At 42.3% G+C, this 19,774-nt stretch overlaps 1 protein-coding gene across 14 annotated transcripts in view; it reads left to right on the top strand.

The window, feature by feature from the left end:
* PXK (PX domain containing serine/threonine kinase like) overlaps positions 1-19,774 on the top strand; it is an 81,070-nt gene that overhangs the window by 34,611 nt on the left and 26,685 nt on the right. For all 14 annotated transcript variants that reach the window (XM_059161325.1, XM_059161326.1, XM_059161338.1 and 11 more), the window contains exons 4-11: positions 5,345-5,531; positions 12,195-12,272; positions 12,819-12,892; positions 13,547-13,621; positions 16,739-16,843; positions 17,386-17,487; positions 18,946-19,107; positions 19,520-19,637. In XM_059161325.1, the coding sequence (XP_059017308.1) occupies positions 5,345-5,531; positions 12,195-12,272; positions 12,819-12,892; positions 13,547-13,621; positions 16,739-16,843; positions 17,386-17,487; positions 18,946-19,107; positions 19,520-19,637 (901 nt within the window). The remainder of the gene's footprint in view (positions 1-5,344; positions 5,532-12,194; positions 12,273-12,818; positions 12,893-13,546; positions 13,622-16,738; positions 16,844-17,385; positions 17,488-18,945; positions 19,108-19,519; positions 19,638-19,774) is intronic.

Consider the following 19,774-nt stretch of genomic DNA (forward strand, 5'->3'; position numbering starts at 1 on the left):
GGGCAGATCAATATATTTTCCTAAAGTGAAATGAAGCTTGAACGTATAGATTGATGGAAGCTTGAAGGCCACAAAGTTCAAAACAAATACCTTATCGAACTCATTTTCATATCCTCACCATGAATGAGAAATAGCCCTGTTGGGGTTTGAGTCTGATGATATAGATGTGACTCTCCATCCTGTTAATTTTTAAAAAAAGATTTTTTTTATTTATTTGACAGAGATCACAAGTAGGCAGAGAGGCAGACAGAGAGAGAGAGGGGTAGGCTCCCTGCTGAGCAGAGAGCCTGACTCAGGGCTTGATCCCAGGACTCTGGGATCATGACCCGAGCCGAAGGCAGAGGCTTTAACCCACTGAGCCACTCAGGTGCCTCAGCTCTCCATTCTGAGTCATGTGGATCTCATCTGGGTGTGCTGTCAGGCGGGTAGTGTAGGCAAAAGGGCTGATATTGGTACATGTGTATACACACACACACACACATATATATATATGTATGTATATATAAAAATACATAATATAAATACATATACATATGTAATATACACACATGCATATAAATATATATGTGAAGTATATATATACATATATATATATTTAAGATTTATTTATTTGAAAGAGAGAGAGACAGAGCATGGGGAGGAGGGACAGGGAGAGGGAAAGAGAATCTCAAGGAGCTGTCCTGAGCAGAGTCTGATGCGGAGCTCAATGACAGGACACTTTTAAGACTTTATTTATTTATGGGGCGCCTGGGTGGCTCAGTGGGTTAAGCCGCTGCCTTCAGCTCAGGTCATGATCTCAGGGTCCTGGGATCGAGTCCCGCATCGAGCTCTCTGCTCAGCAGGGAGCCTGCTTTCTCCTCTCTCTCTCTCTCTGCCTGCCTCTCTGCCTACTTGTGATCTCTGTCTGTCAAATAAATAAATAAAATCTTAAAAAAAAAAAAAAAGACTTTATTTATTTATTTATTTGAGAGAATGAGAGAGCACACAAAGGAAGGGGAAGGGACAGAGGAAGAGGAAGAGGGACAAGCAGACCCCCAGCTGAACAGAGAGCCTGACTCAGGGCTTGATCCCAGACCCTGAGATCGTGACCTGAGCTGAAGTTACTTAACTGACTGAGACACCCAGGTGTGCCACCCCACCCCACAAGAGTTGTATACTTAACCAACTATGCTTTTTCATGGTAATTTTTAAGAATCCTTGCTGTGTATATGGTCAGTTTGATAAGCATGAATTTTTCTTTCCTTTTTAATTAAAAATGGTAAATGAGAAATGTAAACATTTCATAGTATAGAAAATTTATTTATTTTTAAAAGATTTTATCGATCTATTTGTCAGAGAGAGGGAGAGAGAGCACAAGCAGAGGGAGAGGCAGGCAGAGGGAGAAGCAGGCTCCCCGCTGAGCAGGGAGCCTCATGTGGGACTTGATCCCAGGACTCTGCAATCACAGCTTGAGCCAAATGCAGATGCCTAACCAACTGAGTCTCCCAGATGCCCATCGAAAAATTTATTGACCAACCCACTCCCAGAGTTAACTGTTCTCAAGGAGGTAGTGTGAGTCCTTTTAGACATTTTTTTTCGTGCATATATAACCATGTCCATGGGCTTAAACACACACATATATGTATGCACACACACAAATGAGATTGTATTCTGCAACTTAAGAAAATAATTTTTATTTTTTAGTTTTTGTTTTGTTTTGATTTTTTAAGATTTTATTTAGTGGTACCTGGGAGGCTGACGGTTAAACGTCTGCGTTGGGCTCAGGTAATGATTCCAGGTTCTGGGATAGAGTCCTGTGTCAGGCTCCCTGCTCAGCCCCACTCCCTTCTCCCTCTCCCTCTGTGTGTTCTCTCTCTCTGAAATAAATAAGTAAATCTTAAAAAAATAAAATAAAGAATTTATTTATAAAGAGCAAGAGTGCATGCAAGGTGGGTGGGGGGAGGGATTGTAGGGTAGGGAGCTGACTCCCAGCTGAGCAGGGAGCCTGATGAGCAGGTCTTGATCCCAGGACCCTGGGATCATGACCCAAGCCCAAGGCAGATGTTTAACTGAGCCACCCAGTCACCCCAGTAAAAGAACTTTTAAAAGAAATATCAGTTGTGTTTTTAGTAGTACCCTTGATTACTCTATATTACGCAATGCTCTGGAACAACAACAAAATAATAATAAAGTGATTCACTTGGATATGTACTAGCTGAGTGATGTGCTTTCTTCTTAAGTATGCTTTTTATTTAGTTAATAAAGAAACTGCTATTTGGTAAAGCCTAATTGTATGAATGAGGAAGATGACTTGAAATACATGTCTTATCTGGCAGTGAATTATGCCATGATAGAAAATTCATTTTAAGTATGCTCTGACACATTTTCATAATTATGTTGGAGAAATAGGCAATTTAGAATTGTCAGCCAACCTTTTCGTCTTGTCCAATGTTGAGTTCAAGGTCTTCACTGTTTGACAGATATAGAGTGGAATAGCTAAGTTAGGTTTGCCCTCATGGGTGGTTTAGATTACATCTTTTCCTGAATTAAAGATGCCCTTCTCTAGAGACCTTCCCATCAATCAATATGCATGTCTCACTTGGGCTATTCTAATATAAGCATAAGTATAGAGTACAACTGCTCTTTGAAAGTGATTTTGCTCATTAAATTAAGATACCAATCTACCAATCTGATACTTTTTTTAAAAAAAGATTTTGTTTGTCAGAGAGAGCGCGTGAGTGCACACAAGCAGGGGGAGCAACAGGCGGAGGGCGAAGCAGGTTCCCTGCTGAGCATGGAGCCTGATGTGGGACTTGAACCCAGGACCTTGAGATCATGACCTGAGCCAAAGGCAGGCACTTAATAAACTGAGCCACTCAGCTGCCCCCTAAGGAACACTTACTTATTTTTTATTTTTTAAAAGATTTTTAAATTTATTTATTTTTGATACAGAGAAAGAGTATGAGCAGGGGGAGGGGCAGAGGGAGAAGCAGGTTTCCTGCTGAGCAGAGAGTCTGATGTGGGGCTCAGTGCCAGAACCCTGGGATCATGACCTGAGCCAAAGGCTGATGTGTAACCGACTGAGCCACCCCAGCTCTTAGGAACACTTAAAAAAAATTTTTTTTTTAAATTTTATTTACTTATTTGATAGACAGAGATCATAAGGAGGCAGAGAGGCAGACAGAGGGGGAGGCAGGCTCCCAGCTGAGCAGAAAGCCCCATACGGGCCTCAATCCCTGGACCCTGGGATCATGACCTGACCCGAAGGCAGAGGCTTTAACCTACTGAGCTACACAGGCACCCCTCAGGAACACTTTTTTAACATAAAACATAACAGTGAAAACAAACAGGAAAAAAAGAAAAGAACCTTCAGGAAGCAGAATATATGCATTAAGAGGAACATCTCAGGCTCTTCAAAAGAATTATATTTTATGATCTCAGAGAGATAAGAAATTGCATTACATTCAGGATGCTATTAAAGAAAAGAAAGACTAATCAGAAATTTAAAAAAAAGATAATAGAAGTGAAACCTCTGGGGTGCCTGGGTGGCTCAATGGGTTAAGCTTCTGCCTTCAGCTCAGGTCATGATCTCAGGGTCCAGGGATTGAGGCCCGCATGGGGCTTTCTGCTCAGCTGGGAGCCTGCTTCCACCTTTCTCTCTGCCTGCTTGTGATCTATCTCTACCTGTCAAATAAATAAGTGAAATATTAAAAAAAAAAAAAAAGAAAGAAATGAAACCTCTTTAGAAGAGCTGAATGATAAAGGTACTATTCCTGAAGATTTTTTCAGTAGGAAAAAAATATTGTCTAATAAAGGTGGAAAATAGGAGAGAAAAGGTGAGAATAGAGGACCAGTCCAGAAGACCGAACACTGGAATAAGAGTTCCAGGAAAAGAAAGCAAAGGGTACAGACGGGAAGAAATAATGACCTAATACCAGAAAATACCAAAGAACAGAAGGATGTTTGTTTCCAGATAGAAAGGGCTCAGTACACAACGCAGAGGGTGAAAATATATCTGCAGAGAGGCCCATGGAATTCACAAACTGGGGTCAAGGAGAAGACCCTAGAAGCTTATAGGGGGTGTAGTGGGGGCACGGAACAAAAATGGAAGCAAAAATCTACTGCTAATAGCACCAGAAGCTAGAAGACAATAAAGTCGTTCTTAAAGACTCGGGAGGAAAAATATTTCCAACTTAGAATTCTACATCAAGATTCTCTATTATTCAAGTGTGAGGGTAAAGTGAAGACTTTCACACATGCAACTTTTCAAAAAAAAAAAAAAAAAAAAGGATCTCCCTGGCTCTCTTTTTAGGAAGCTGGCAGAGGGTATCCTCACTAAAAATCAGGGATTCTTCTACAAAAAAGGAATGTATGGATCTAGAAGGGGGTGCTCAGCAGGAGACAGGCAAGAGCATCCCTAGAGTAATTTGCCAGGATGCCAGCCCGTGGGGGGAGGGACCACCAGTCCTGCTTGGAGCAGGCAGTCCTCAAGAAGATGAAACTGATGCATCTTTGTGTCTGAATATGTTGAGAAAATTCTTAGATGGAGAGTTTAGAGTTGAACAGAAAACTAAAACAAACAAAAAAGACCAGTTGATAAAAAGGAATTGTAAGCATGGCTTTCTGGCTCTGTGATACAGATCACCTAATGTAAATAGGAATATTGCACTAAATAAAATTATAACTATACTGGAGGGATTAGGAATAGATTGCATGTGGGGTGAGAAGAGGATTGTGAAAGAGAACTTAATCCAGAATGGGAAATTAATAGATTAATACCTAACAGTGAAAATCAATTCATAATGAACCCTGTGCCAAAAAGATGGGCTGAGAGAATTCAATGTGGCTGTCTCTGGGGAATGGATAATGGCTTGGTCACCTGTTGGCAGAGGTGGTTGTGGGGGGAGTGTCGCAGGGATGCTAATAATAAAAAGACTCTTTGAAATTATGTTCATATATAAGTTTGATAGAAAAACTTTTAAAAAATTAAATTTGGGGGCCCCTGGGTTGCTCAGTGGGCTAAGCCTCTGCCTTCGGCTTAGGTCATGATCCCAGGGTCCTGGGATTGAACCCCGTGCTGGGCTCCCTCCCTGCTCAGTAGGAAGCCTGCTTCTCCCTCTGCTTATGTTCCTTCTCTCACTGTGTTTTTGTCAAATAAATAAATAAAATATTTTTTAAAAATGACATTTTAAAGTTGCTATGCTTTATATAGCATTTTATGAATTCTGAGTGGTAGTTTTTTCACATTTTTATCATAGCACTGAAATCAGTATGCATCTCAATGATGTGTAGTGGTTCAGGATTCTGATATTATATCTTCTGTGGGGATGACAGGAGCATAATACTTTTTCTCTTCTAATTAAAGATTGCAGGCCTCAGTCTACCTCTTCCTCCCAAAAAATTGATTGGTAACATGGACCGTGAATTCATAGCTGAGAGGCAGAAAGGTCTGCAGAACTATCTCAACGTTATCACCACAAATCATATCTTGTCTAATTGCGAGCTGGTTAAGAAGTTTTTAGACCCAAACAACTACTCTGCAAACTACACTGGTAAGCAAAGTGATCTCTGAGGTATGGTTGCATAACTGTAGAGACACTGTTCTTTGCTGGTGACAACATGTGGGAGAAGTTATTTCCAAATGGGGCTGTGTATATATTTGTTATAGGGCATTATCTGCTTATTAATACTTTACCCAATTGTAATTTACTGTAAGAGGGTAAGAAGTAATTTACTGTAAGAGTGTAAGAAGAAGATAATTACTTCTAAAATGTTTATGATGTCTGCACAGAAGAATATGAAAGAGAAGTTATTGAGTCCTATACTTAGTCTTGTCTTTCTTATCTTCCCTGACAGAAAAGAAAGTAAATAATCCACCATAATCTGTACCATACTCTCAATTTGATTTTTATTTGGGTTTGTTTCTGTATTTACAACATACAGTATGGTTTTTCTGGGTATTTCTTTATACCAAGTGGTTCCAAAGGGTCCTTTCTGTGTCTTCCCTTTTGCCCCCAAGGCAAAGCCTGAGGAGGAGCTAGTTTCTTCCAGACTTTCCCTGGATCAGTCAGGGGATTGAGGTGGAAAGGGTGCCAGTTACACACAAAGCTAGCGTCAATGACCTAAGCCTCTTGTTAGCAGAACGAGTGATTAAACATTCAGTGTTCCCTGGGGTGGCCTTGAAGAGACCAATGGAAACCATCATAGAACTGAACCAGTGACTAGAATTCGACTGATTTGTTAAAGCTAAGCCATGCTTAAAGTCTTAGTGGAACTCTGGGTATTTTTAATAAGCTGATTTCCTTGCTGAGAGAATAGGTTGTGTACACGTTACATTTCAGGTCCTCGAAACACTACTTATGAAGTAATTAAAGGAAGGCGCTTTTATAACTGTTTCAGAGAGAGGGAAATAGGGGACTGCTTGTCCTCTCTCAAGAGAGGGTCAGGATCTGAGTTTATCAAAGTCGCCACGTGATTTGAGTGCACACTAAAGGCTGAGAAGCCTTGCTATAGAATGTACCTCCTGTCTTCTAATGGAAGTACCTGCAGAGGTAAGAAAAATGCCTTCTAGAATGCAACCAAGTGAAGGAAAGTTTCGTTCAAACTCACATTTACTCTAAGTGACAAAATGGAGCATTACGTTACTACAAGGCTGTCATTCTTGCCCCCGGTTGTTTCTTGGTTCACCTAGGAGAAAAGATATCACAGGCCAGGGGCCCCCAGGAGAGCGTAACTCCTTCCAGAGTAGCATCTCTCGTGGCCTGCAGTCACCATGCTTCACCTCCGTTGTTCCCCACAGTGTCTGATGGCGAGCTGTCGGGACCGCTGCTATCAGATCAGCCCTAACCTAGCCCCGTCCATTGGTCTGTCCCTGTATTTCCCGAGAGTGTCTGCCATGTGTTCCCTCAGGGTACAGTGCGCACAGGCTGATGCGGCCCGATCTGGAGACCTTCCCCGTCTGTGCCGGGTACAGCCCTGGCTGGTGGGGGCGCGGGTGCAAGGAAGACATGCTTGGTGAACACTAAGTTACGTGGGGTCAGAGCTAGGGGAGATTTGGGAACAGGCATACCCAAACTAACCCTTTCATTCCATAGGCAGGAGGTCACCTGAGAGGAAAGGCCTTACCTTGCTAGGGTTGCACATGCATTGGACTGTGCAAGTATACAATGTCTGAGTGTTTTCCAATTAAAATGCTGCTTTGCCCCTGGAAGATGATCTGATCCCTGTATTTCCTGCTGTACCCCCTCACAGGCTGCTGTTATACTTGATCTTTTCTGTTCCCCTGCTTCCGCTCCTGGCATGGCAGACAGTCAAGAGTCCAAAGCAGATGTGGGCAGAGATCCAAGAAGGCTGCCAGGAGCTCCCACTGGGATCCAAATGCTCAAGAAGCTGCTGCTATTTAGAGGACTCAGCCCCGTAATGAAACAATAGGGGATGGATGCTGTTTTCAGAGAGATGCTGATATATAATTCAGAGATTGCCCCCTTTGAATGAAACATCAGAACTTGCCTTGCCTCTAGGCTGACTCACTAGCAGCCTCAGGAAAGGGAAGCCCAGGCAGCCTCCTCTGCACCAGCTTGACTGAGCCAAATCCCTGAAAAACCAGGCGGACTTGTCCAGCTTCCCGCAACTCAAAGTTTGGCCTCTGGTTCCCAAGGGCATTCTGCGTACCGCCACCCTGTGGCTCCTCTCTGGGCAAGGCCTCTGCCCCCTTCATATGGATAAGGTCGCCACCTCTTTCCTAGTGGTCCGTGGTCACTACCTACTCCACTTCAGCACAATCTGAGATCTGTGCTCATGTGACCGAAGTCACCAAGGCCGCTTTTCCTGCCTCTTGCTCTGAGGTTGAAGATGCCTGGTTGGAGGGGGACTGTGACGCCAGCCCCGTCCCCAGGGGTGGGTAACTAGGAGCTTCAGGGCATCAGCAGCTGCCTCCTCTCTCCCTGGGGCTCCAGCCTGGGATTTCTGATCTTTTCTTTCTTTTCCTGATATTCTCCAGATGACCAAGGAAATAGAGGTCCCTGGCGCTCTGTGGGGGAGTTAGGAGGTGCCCATTACCAAGTCTGATGGAGGGCCAGCTTTTGTTACAGGGAGAGCAGGTGTCTCCTAGTCATGAGGGCTTCATATTGGAAAACACACGTGCACACGTTCCCCACCCCCACACACCTCACTTATTCATCTTATTGACGGGGTACTTCTATCATTTAAAAGCGTCGGCGCACTATAGCCCATCTTCCCACTTCAGACCTCAGACCCCTCAGAAAAGGGGATTTTAATGTCCATACAGAAGTCACTTGGACCAGAAATGAGGAGGTTTGGCTCCTGGGCCCCAGCTTTGTCATCAGCAGCATTTTTCCTCTGTGAACCTCTGGTCCCGGCCTAGAAAACAAGAGGAGAGGGAGCGGGGGTGGACAGGGAGTGTACAGGCTGTCTTCTAGTCCTGAAACCCCAGGAACCCTGTGAGTTGGTCAGGTAGTAGTGGGCTCAAGGATCCAAGGAGGGAAGGAGGGAGGGAGGGATGGGACGGGAATGGGGATTATATTCAGAATCAGGGCAGGGCGCTCTGGAGAGGTGGTAGGCCCAAGTCAACTGTGTGAGCCTCTATGGCGCCACCTGCTGGAGCAGATCGGAGAGTTGAAGACCAGTTGCAGGGCTGGGGTCTGTCTGTTCTCTCTTTTTTTTTTAAAGATTTTATTTATTTATTTTACAGAGAGAGAGATCACAAGTAGACAGAGAGGCAGGCAGAGAGAGAGAGGGAAGCAGGCTCCTCGCTGAGCAGAGAGCCCGATACGGGACTCGATCCCAGGACCCTGAGATCATGACCTGAGCTGAAGGCAGTGGCTCAACCCACTGAGCCACCCAGGCACCCCGGAGTCTATTCTCTTGTCACGGTGATGGGGCTGGGACCTGGGATCTCAGAGGCTGCACACAGTGGGGGCAGCTGGTATGTTGAGAGCTGACAAGTCAGAGCTCTTCGGGAAGCACAGGGTGGGCCTGAAGGCCTCACTCTGCATTTCCTGTCTGGAAATGTTGTTTCTCAGCATTTTCCTGAGCATGCAGTTTTCCCCCATGTGTCTGTCAGTATTAAGGAAATAGAGGGCAGATGACTTTCTTTTCATGGATTTCATGTTCTAGTGGAAGAGAGTGTCCACATCCATTGAACATGTACTGAACCTTTAGTTCTTGCTGCGTCTAGTATTTATTGAGTGCCTGCTCTGTGTCAGGTGCTGCAGATAGAGCATTAAGGAAAGCGTAGCCCCCTACCCCCACTGTTCTGCAGGGGGATTGACAGGTGAAAGCTATGGCTGAGTAGACATGACCCAGCAACTTGAGGGTGGGAGTAGGGGATTTGAAGGTGGCAGAAGGCTTCCAGAAGAGTTGATGCCTACATGGAGATTTAAGGATATGTAGAAGTTAGTCACGCTAAGAGGCAAGGGCCAGTGCTCCAGGAGAGGACAGAATATTTCCATGGTTCTGTGGGATTTTACCCAGATTAAGACGTAGCCTTCACAGGGTGCCTGGGTGGCTCAGTGGGTTAAGCTGCTGCTTTCGGCTCAGGTCATGATCTCAGGGTCCTGGGATCGAGTCCTGCATCGGGCTCTGCTCAGCGGGGAGCCTGCTTCCTCCTCTCTCTCTCTCTGCCTACTTGTGATCTCTCTCTGTCAAATAAATAAATAAAATCTTTAAAAAAAAAAAAAAAAAGAAAAGACGTAGCCTTCACAGCCAGAGTTCACAGTCTAGTGGAAGAGAGTAGCCCTAACACAGGACAGACCTTGGGTGAATCCCATGGGAGAAGGGCACACAGAGCTCTGGGAGTGTAGAGGATGGAGGGCTGGGAGAGAGCTGGCTCGAGGAGTGGCAGCTTTGGGCTGAGCCTTGTGGGATAGGTAGACAGGAACAGAAAATGTGGAGGGGTGGAGTTGGGCCTATCTTCAGGAGTCAAGGCAGGTAAATCTAGGCATTGCACCACTTGTGTGGAGGGGTAAAGACAGAAAGTCAAGGTAAAGCCAGATCTGGGGTAGCACTAGGTTTAGAAATTTGGACTTGATCTTGTAAAGAGGTGGATGTGGTAAATGCTTCTAAGCAGAGGAGGAAATGCTTAGGATTGAAATGTGTGGCCTGAAGCTTGGGAAGGAGGAGATTCATGTTGGAAATATGCTCATCATGGGATTTACTTGACAATAAATCATAGTTCATGGGAAAGAAAATGTCCTTTCTACAATTACCCGATTCCCCAAGGTAAAAAAAAAAAAAGCTATTTCCCAGTCCTCAGTTTATCAGTAACAAATCTAGCATGTTCCGTTTGTTGACAGCCATCTCCACATTCCTAGAACAATGTATGGTACCTAGTAGAATACGATAAATGTTACGGTAAATGTTGTCAAATAATGATTTGGTGGGGAATTACGAGTCACTTTGAGTTATGAACCAACTGTCCTTTACTCTCTCTTAGAATGACACTGTACTGTATTTAGAAAATTATTTTTCATGATCCTTCCCAAAGTTGATATGATCTTAACTGAAAATGATGCCTTTTTAAGCTGTTTATGTTCAAGATTTTTAATGCTTATTTTTGTTCAAGTTGTTTTGGAAAAGCTAAAAATATTTTATATCAACCTTATGTTAACATTAACTCAACAGAGTTTCCAGCATTGATTAGGAACATTTTATATGCTTCTGTGACACCTGATCCCTCCAAGTGTTTTGTCCCTTTGGGGTAGTTAGAACAAATGTAAATAGAGTCAGTTTTGTATCTGGTCATCCCAGGTTTTCTTCTGCGTGGACAGCATCCACAATTTACGTGTCAAGTCAGTAAACCACTAGTTAGTAGATTATTTTCTTCCCTCAATGTCTTAACTCATAATGTACTGTAAAATATATCAAAATCACATTGCCTGCCAAGCACTAGCCATGGTAATTCCAGACGAGGTCAGTCTGACATAGGGAGAGCATTTCTGCCAAATCTCCCATTCCTCACCGGTCGGCCTGGAATACCGCCGATGCTAGGCGGAGGTGAAATCCCACAATGAATTTGCAGTATTGCTGTTTGCTCTAAGGGATCTAGAGTGGCTTCCTTTTTCCATTGTGTTGAGGGAAAATAGCAAATTACAGATGTCTCTTTTTGCAGGAAATGTAAAAGCACAGTTATTCTGATAATTTCTTAATGCAGTGAACTTTAAAGAACTTCCTCTTCTCATTGTCTTCTTAAAAAGGGGAAACGTTCTCATGATAAATGAACACAAAAAGGGGGATGGATTTTTTTCCAGTAAACAGGGCTATGGTAACGTCCCACAATAGAACTGTGTTGTTGCTGTACATAGATGTTTTTCTAAAACACTGGCTTTTATTTCCAATATATATTTAAGGCTAATCGCTTCTTTGTTGGTGAAAGCTTTAATTCCATGAGGAATGAAGACAGGATAAATATCAGTTAGAGCAGCATAAATACTGTTCTGAGCTGACCTCAGAACACATTTTGAGTTTTGTGCTTGGGCTGTAGCCTGACGCATATATTGAATTCTTGGCTCAGGCCACCTAATTTATTTACATATTTTAAATCTTTCAGTTTAAAAAAAATACACATCTATTTTTTTCACATCATTAGTAATTACTCTTCCTTTTTTTTTTAAGATTTTATTTTATTTATTTGACAGACAAAGATCACAAGTAGGCAGAGAGACAGGCAGAGAGAGAAGAAGCAGGCTCCCTGCTGAGCAGAGAGCCCTACATGGGGCTCGATCCCAGGACCCTGAGATCATGACCTGAGCTGGAGGCAGAGGCTTAACCCACTGAGCCACTCAGGCGCCCCAGTAATTACTCTTCTTAATAAACCTTTTACTTTGGAATTATTTTAGACTTACAGAAAAACAGCAATGATAGTACAAATAGGTTCCCTATACCATCGCTCACCAAATTTCCCCTAATGTTAACATTGTAAGTAACCATGGCATATTTATCAAAACTAAGAAGTCAACTTTGGTGTGTTACTATTAACTACAGATTTTATTCAAATTTCACTTGTTTTTCCACTACTGCCCTTTTTCTGTTCCAGGATCCAATCTAGAATCCTTCTTTTGTTTTTTTTTTTCTTCTTGTAATTAAGCTTTTTAAGAAGGTCCTAGACTTATCAAGATTTCATTTGCAAGAATAACATCTTAAGCATGTGTTACTTTGCTGATAGGTTGGACTGATGAGTTTCTAAAATGTCTTTGCAGAGATTGCCTTACAGCAAGTTTCCATGTTCTTCCGATCAGAACCAAAGTGGGAGGTGGTAGAACCGTTGAAAGACATAGGTGAGAAACTGGCACGTGCCTGGTCTGTTCAAACAGATCACAGAACTGGACTCTTTGTCACGCTTTCCTATCTGTAGCCCAAGAAAGCTCTTCCACGCAGGTGATTTCTTTTTCTTTTTGCCTTCCTACTGCTTGAAGACGCAGTCCGTAACTTGTATACTTAATGAATCTTGGGTAATGTGCCACCTGGAGACTTGGGGGGTAGTAATGTGTATTTTCAGAGCCGTCCGTCATTCTTCATCTCTCTTTCTTACTACATCTTAAGTGAAGTGCCCATTTTCCTGTGCCCATGAATAGTTTCTTCGTTTGCAGTTGTTTTGGTGTTTTCTGTGGGTGGTTTTTTTTTTGGGGGGTGGGGGGTTTGTTTTGTTTTTCTTAAATACCATCTTTCCCATGTCAACATTACCAAGTGGTGGTTTTACTGGTGCCAGTATTGCAGCGGGTAAGATTGCCAGCCTTGATTTTTTAAAAATTACTTAGTTGGTGAAACTTTTTTCTGTTGGTGTAAAAATTATTTGCTATGACTGCATCTCTGCTTTTATGCAGGTTGGAGGATAAGGAAGAAATATTTCTTGATGAAGATTAAAAATCAGCCAAAGGAACGGCTAGTGTTAAGCTGGGTGAGCTGGTTTTTTGCTTTGGTCTCCTTTCATGTACTTGAGATGGGTTTATAAAAGCAGATACTGAAAAAGGATAATTAAGAAATTGCACTGTTCTTCTGAGTGATGTTGTAAAGGCCTCTTCAGTCCTACATCAAAGGAGAGTAATTTTGAGTCACTTTGCTTATTCACTTGGTTATATCCATGTGATTGTATTTGATTAATTAGTAAACATCTGGAAAGAAACAGAACAGCTTAAAATAGTTCTGGAACCTCTTTAGGATTGGGAATTTTACAGTTTGTTTTAAAGAAAAAATACACATTGCTTTATGTTCTCTCTTGCTTCGGGAGCTCTAGTGGTTTGGCTAATGGAATTTGATAAAAGCATAGTTTTTTGGTTTTTTAAAAAATCTTTTTGCTTTTTTTTTTTTTTTTTAAATTTTAGGCAGTTAACATATGGTGCAATATTGGCATTCAGTGACAAATCACTTATACATAACACCCAGTGGTCATGATAACAAGTGCCCTCCTTAATGCCCATCACCCGACTTTGTGTGGGTTGCACCTTTGGTTTACAGTCATATTTGGACAAATGAAATAAAGGGAAAGTTTTACAAGGAATTTTTCTTTTGGTAACTTAAGGCAACACCCTGATATTTTCCCCCATGTTTCCAGGCTGATCTTGGTCCCGACAAGTTTCTGTCAGATAAAGATTTTCAGTGTCTAATCAAACTTCTGCCTTCCTGTTCGGTGAGTACGAGCCCTTCTATTCTTTCTCTTTTTTTTTTTAGTCTTTTATTTTTAAATAATCTCTACAGCCAGTGTAAGGCCCAAATGCACAAGCCCAGCATCAAGAGTCACATGCTCTACTGACTCAGCCAGCCAGGCACCCCAAGGCCTTCTGTTTTTCTAGGTGCTACTGACAGATTCAGAGTGTTTTCTTGTAGGTGGCCGTGGACAGAAGAGCTGGAAATGCTCTGTAGGCTCAACAGTGTGGAGAGGTATAGTGGATTTCAGTCCACGCTAAAATTGCTCAGGGCTGCTCCTGTAGCTCAGAGACGAATTTTTTTTTTTTTTTTAAGATTTTATTTATTTATTTGACTGAGAGAGAGCGCACAAATAGGGGGAGCGGCAGCCAGAAGGTAAGGGAACAGCAGCCTCCCCACTAAGCAGGGAGCCCCACGTGGGGCTCAATCCCAGGACCTGGGATCAACACCTGAGCCAAAGGCAGACACCTCACTGACTGAGCCACCCAGGCACCCCCAGAGGCCATATAAATGGCATTCATGACATTGGCACAACCCATGAAACTTGACAATTGTTTTAAGCAAATATCCGAGTAAGAAAGTACCCACTTTGTTCTCAGTAAGGATGTTTGTATCAGTGGAATTGAAAGATCTAGGGGCGCCTGGGTGGCTAAGTGGGTTAAAGCCTCTGGCTCCGGTCGTGATCCCATGGTCCTGGGATCAAGCCCCGCATCAGGCTCTCTGCTCAGCAGGGAGCCTGCTTCCTCCTTTCTCTCTGCCTGCCTCTCTGCCTACTTGTGATCTCTGTCAAATAAATAATAAATCTTAAAAAAAAAAAAAAAGAAAGAAAGAAAGATCTGTTTCTAGTCTGAGAAAACAGAACTAGTTTGGATTTAGATAAGCTGGGTGAGGGAAGGCACAAAGAGCCCTTTTGCTATCTGAATCACTATTCTCACAGGCCAGCTAGTTGGCCTTTAGGAGTGCCGGGCATTATTTATGCTAATGTACAGTTCTGATCCAAGGCTGTTACTGGAAAGAAAATACATCACTGTATTTCAGAATATATGCAGAATGTCTTCAGGAAAAGACTAATCTGGCCAGAAAAGCAAGTTAATACTGATGTTCTTTATCTGTGGTTCGCATGAGGATGTAGGACCCTAGAATGAGTCATTCTTGAGCACAATTATGCTGACCTATCCAGTTGGGTAGGCAGGTTCAGTTTTGAAGATAGAGTGTCTTGTCAAGCTAGCAAAACCAAGCTTCTAATAAGGTGTGCAGTTTAGCCAAGAAAAATGCCATGGTCTTTGTGTGTGATTAGTTGTGTGCCACAGGCTGTCAGCATTCAATTCCAAATTTCCTTTAAAGGTTGTGCTTTAAAAAAAAGAAGGTGGCACAGATAAGTGGTGCATATTAATTGTAGAAAAGTTAGAAAATATGGATAAGCAAAAATAAGAAAAGAAAACTCATCTGCAGTCCCAAGCAAACCAAAATGTCTAGAACTTTATATGTTATTTTTTTTTGAAAAATTGCACATACACTCTTTTAAAACCTGATTTTTTGGTTAATGGTATATCATGCACATCTTTTATGGAATAAATATAGTATAACATCATTATTATTGGTTGCATAGACTATCGTTGGCCTTACCTTCATTTATTCAACTAATCTTCTGTGAGACATTTGGACCACTTCCAGTTTATTCTTCTTATTTAAAAGGGAAAAAAGCCACAGTGAACAATTCAGGCTAAATATTTGTACCCATCCTTAATTATCTTCATCAAATAAATAATAAGAATTAATAAGGGAGATATTTTGAGACTGTATAAATATCCTGTTCTTACCAAAGCCCTACTAGCTTTAGCTTCATTGAGATTTTCCAACCCCATCATTCCTCTTAGGTTTATCAGTTGGCATACTGTAAGGGTGAGCTTCCTATTCTCTCTTCTTGTTCTGTTTATATCAGTATGGACTCAACAATTTTTATTTTATTCACTGGGTTCCTTTTTGGGGTGATGAAAGTGTTCTAAAATTAGATTGTGTGGTAGTTTATATAGCTCGGAATATACTGAAAACCATTGAATTGTATACTACAAATAGGTGAATTATAATGGTATATGAATTATATAGATATGAATATATATGATATTAACATACAACATATATTCATATGAATATATATGAATATATGTTGTATGTTAATATCATATATATTCATATATAGAAGAATTATATTTTAATACAGCTGTTACAGGATCAATAATAATCATTTTGATGTGATAGTCAGAAGAAACTTCATGATCAAGGACTATATTTTCCTGGGCATACCTTTCCATCTCCCAGCCCACTCAGTCCGAACCTTCCCAAACCTTTGCACAGCTCAGCTCCTATGGTTTAAATTATGATGGTGCTCGTTTGAGCAAATGGACATGTAACACCTGTTTGAACCAGTTGGTTCATACAACCAAAATTCCAGGTCATATGAGGACTTTCAGTCATTAAATAATTAGTCTTACTCTCCACCCCACTTGGTTGACGTCAGTGGCCCCTTCTCAGGAAGACCCCGTGAGTCATCACACTGCACCCTGCAGGAGATGGATGGGAAGATTCACGCTAGCTGCTTTGGATAGGGCCAGGATGCCAAAAGCTGTGGCTTTTTTGCTTGTTTTCTGGCTTTTACGCTCCCTGGCTTGGCCCCAAACAGCAGTGTGAAATGTTACGCAGCGCTGTAAGAAGACACATTTGTCCTGGTCCTCACTTGGCTGTGCTAGGGTTTGACTGTATTCTCTACCAGTGTACAGAGGCAGAATATTAAAGCCATTATCCCCCAGACCTCTGCCTGAGCTCTGAGCATGTGTATCCCCAGGCACGTACCTTCACGTGAGAGCTCGCCGTGCCAGCTGTCCATGTCCCTTTGTCTGTATAGTTTAGGTTCCTTCTCTCATTTTAAGAACGATCTGCTTGTTGATCATCTGATAAGAAAATGCCACATGTTCAGGGAATATCCCGTTTATGTGTAACTAAAGTGCTGTGATGGTACTTAAGTCTACGTAACCAGATTCTTGATCTCAAAGGACCCAGATGTTGATGCAAATAAATGTGAATTTCTTTTTTGTTTTGGCAGCACCCTTATATCTATCGGGTCACCTTTGCCACAGCTAACGAATCCTCTGCATTGCTTATTAGGATGTTTAATGAAAAAGGAACTTTGAAGGACCTGATCTACAAGGTACTTGTGGTGCAAGTTCATGGTCATAAAGAGGTTCTCAAGTCCCTTCAGAACCTATCACAGATTCTTGATCCCTCAGGTTCCAGAAGTTAGGCCCTGGGGGTTTTATTTTAATTTTGATTTGATTTGGAATTTATTTTGATTTTAGCAGTAAAACTACCCCATCTGGTTAAAGAACATTCCTTTCCCCAAATGAAAGAAGGTTGAATAGGTAATGGTTATGTACATGACATTGTAGGCTGCTCTCTCAAGTGCCTTTCACTTAACGAGCAATATTGAACTATCTTAGTAAAGTTGGAAAATAAGACTGGGGTCTGCTAAGGCCAAGACCGGGCCCATCTTCACTGGACCAGAGAAGGGATGCAACTCAGGTCAGCCTCTTTCTATCAACTGTACAGACTCTTGTACTTTAAAAACCCACATCCTGTGAGCTGACCTCATCTGGCACCCCCAGCTGCTTAGAGCCCTGCCTGTTCCAGGAGGCTACGTGTGGTATTCAGACCTGCTGCTGTTCTCTTACATGCTCTTTGTGCTTTTCCAAGGCAAAACCAAAAGACCCATTCCTAAAGAAGTACTGCAACCCTAAGAAAATTCAGGGCCTTGAACTCCAGCAAATAAAAACATACGGACGGCAAATATTAGAGGTAAGAGGTATTTAATATTTGCTTAGTTTGCATTGGGATTTCACTCAGATTACTGTATTCCTTTGGGAAAGTTCTTGGGATTGCTTATAAACAGATGGCATTGTCCTATTTTATCCCCAAAAGCAAGTATTTGAGACTAAGGCAGCCAATTCAGATCTACAAAAATTCCAAAAGCTTAGCTATTAGAATTTAGTATCTGATTTTTAAGAACCTCACTGTGCAGATACCAACTTTTGGGTTTAGTTGATCTTTATCTTTGTGCCAGGATTGTTGATTTTGTTATATCAATATATAACCATCTGGCTCCCTTGCAGAAGTGAAACTAGCATGAAAAGCCTTTCCCATATTACTCTCTAGAGCCTTGTTCTCCAGGCTTCTTGGATTGTCCGACCTTATCAGTGAAAACAGTTTAAGCATAACCTCCCCCAATAATAACTTATATGTATGCACTACTACTAATATATGTTGTGTATTATAAGTTAAGTTAGGAAAGAAGGAGTTCTGGAGCCCCAGAAAGAAGGAGATTAAAAACAAGCAAATAGAAAGAGAAGTTATATTTTCTTCCAGTCCTCAGTACATTGTTGTGGGTATCCCCTTTGGCTAGCACTGCTCTGGTTCATGAGGTTGTTATGGGTGTATCTCCAGGCATCTCCCTTTGTAGGTGAGCCTCTGTTTAATAAATGCCAGCTGAAATGTTTGCTTCTTTCTGTGGGAGCCTGTCATGTGTTCCTCTTAATAAACAGCCTAATATATTCTTTTTTTTTTAAGATTTTATTTATTTTTTTGACACAGAGACAACAGCAAGAGAGGGAATACAAGCAGGGGAAGTGAGAGAGGGAGAAGCAGAGAGAGACACAGCGAGAGAGGAAACACAAGCAGGGAGAGTGGGAGAGGGAAAAGCAAACTCCCTGCTGAGCAGGGAGACTATGGGGCTTGATCCCAGGACCCTGGGGTCATGACCTGAGCCAAAGGCAGATGCCTAACAACTGAGCCACCCAGGCACCCCAGCACAATATACTCTGAGAAGAGATTGGACTAGGGATATTTTTCACTCAACCCCCTTTCCTGAACAACTAACTGGCTGATGCCCTGGCTGATGTTAGCTGATGTTAGCCTTACTCATCTGTGCGGGAGGGTCAAGACTTTGGTCTGCAAGGAGCTGGCCTGTTGAGATCGGAAAGTGCTGGAAGTCGAACATTAACCCCCAGCTTTGGGTTAATAGAAGCTGCATCTCTGTTCTTTGGAAATGAGGGAGCTTGGAGTTGGGTCTCATAGCTAGAAAGCATTCAGCATCACCCCTTTTTCCAAAGAAATGGATGGAGAGGGCATTTTTCTTTAGGAATCTCCTCAGTAACCAGTTTTGTTTCAAAATATAGTGACTTTAAAAACGAAGTTTAACCTGTCTCATAATTGAATGAGTTGGGGGGGGAATTTAACCTCTACATATTTTTTTAATAGGTACTGAAGTTTCTACATGACAAGGGATTCCCTTATGGGCATCTTCACGCCTCTAATGTGATGCTCGATGGTGACACTTGCCGGCTGCTAGACCTTGAAAATTCCTTATTAGGCCTCCCTTCCTTCTACCGATCCTATTTCTCACAGTTCAGGAAAATCAACGTAAGTTGCTAGAAGTAACAAAAACAGAAAATTAATTTTTTGGTATAAATGATCCCCCTGGCAGGACCCATGATCTGCCCATGTAAGAAATATGCAGGGTAGGCCATGCCTATTGACTCTGTTCTCTCACAGAGTGTCACTCTATCTTTAAGTGCCTTGTTGAAATGGTAGATGAGATAAGGAGGGACATAGAATCATGGCCTGGAAAATAATGGGGAGTAGGACCAGGACCTTGGGTCAGAGCAGTGCCCTGTGAGCTTTTGCAAAAGGCCTTGGAGTTGTGTTTTCACTACCAGTAATGAGTGGGGATGCCCCTGGGCCATGTTTTTCTTGGTGAAAGCCTAGGGAAGGAACATTGGGATTCACAAAGCCAAACTGAAAGATAACCACCCTGCTCTCTTGTCTTCCACAGACATTGGAAAGCGTGGATGTCCACTGCTTTGGCCACTTACTATATGAAATGACTTATGGAAGACCGCCAGACTCAGTGCCTATAGATTCCTTCCCTCCTGCACCGTCTATGGCTGTGGGTCAGTACAGGCTTTGAAAGAGTCTAATGGGCCCCGGTAGTCCACAGAGCTACTCACCCCCTTTCCAAAGTCCAGGAAGGACCCAGAGGAAGTTGCCATGTTCCATAGCCAGCCAAATCCAGTTTATAAAAGTAAAC

Source organism: Mustela lutreola, chromosome 2 (genome assembly GCF_030435805.1).
Source record: "Mustela lutreola isolate mMusLut2 chromosome 2, mMusLut2.pri, whole genome shotgun sequence".
Taxonomy (NCBI): Eukaryota; Metazoa; Chordata; class Mammalia; order Carnivora; family Mustelidae; genus Mustela; species Mustela lutreola.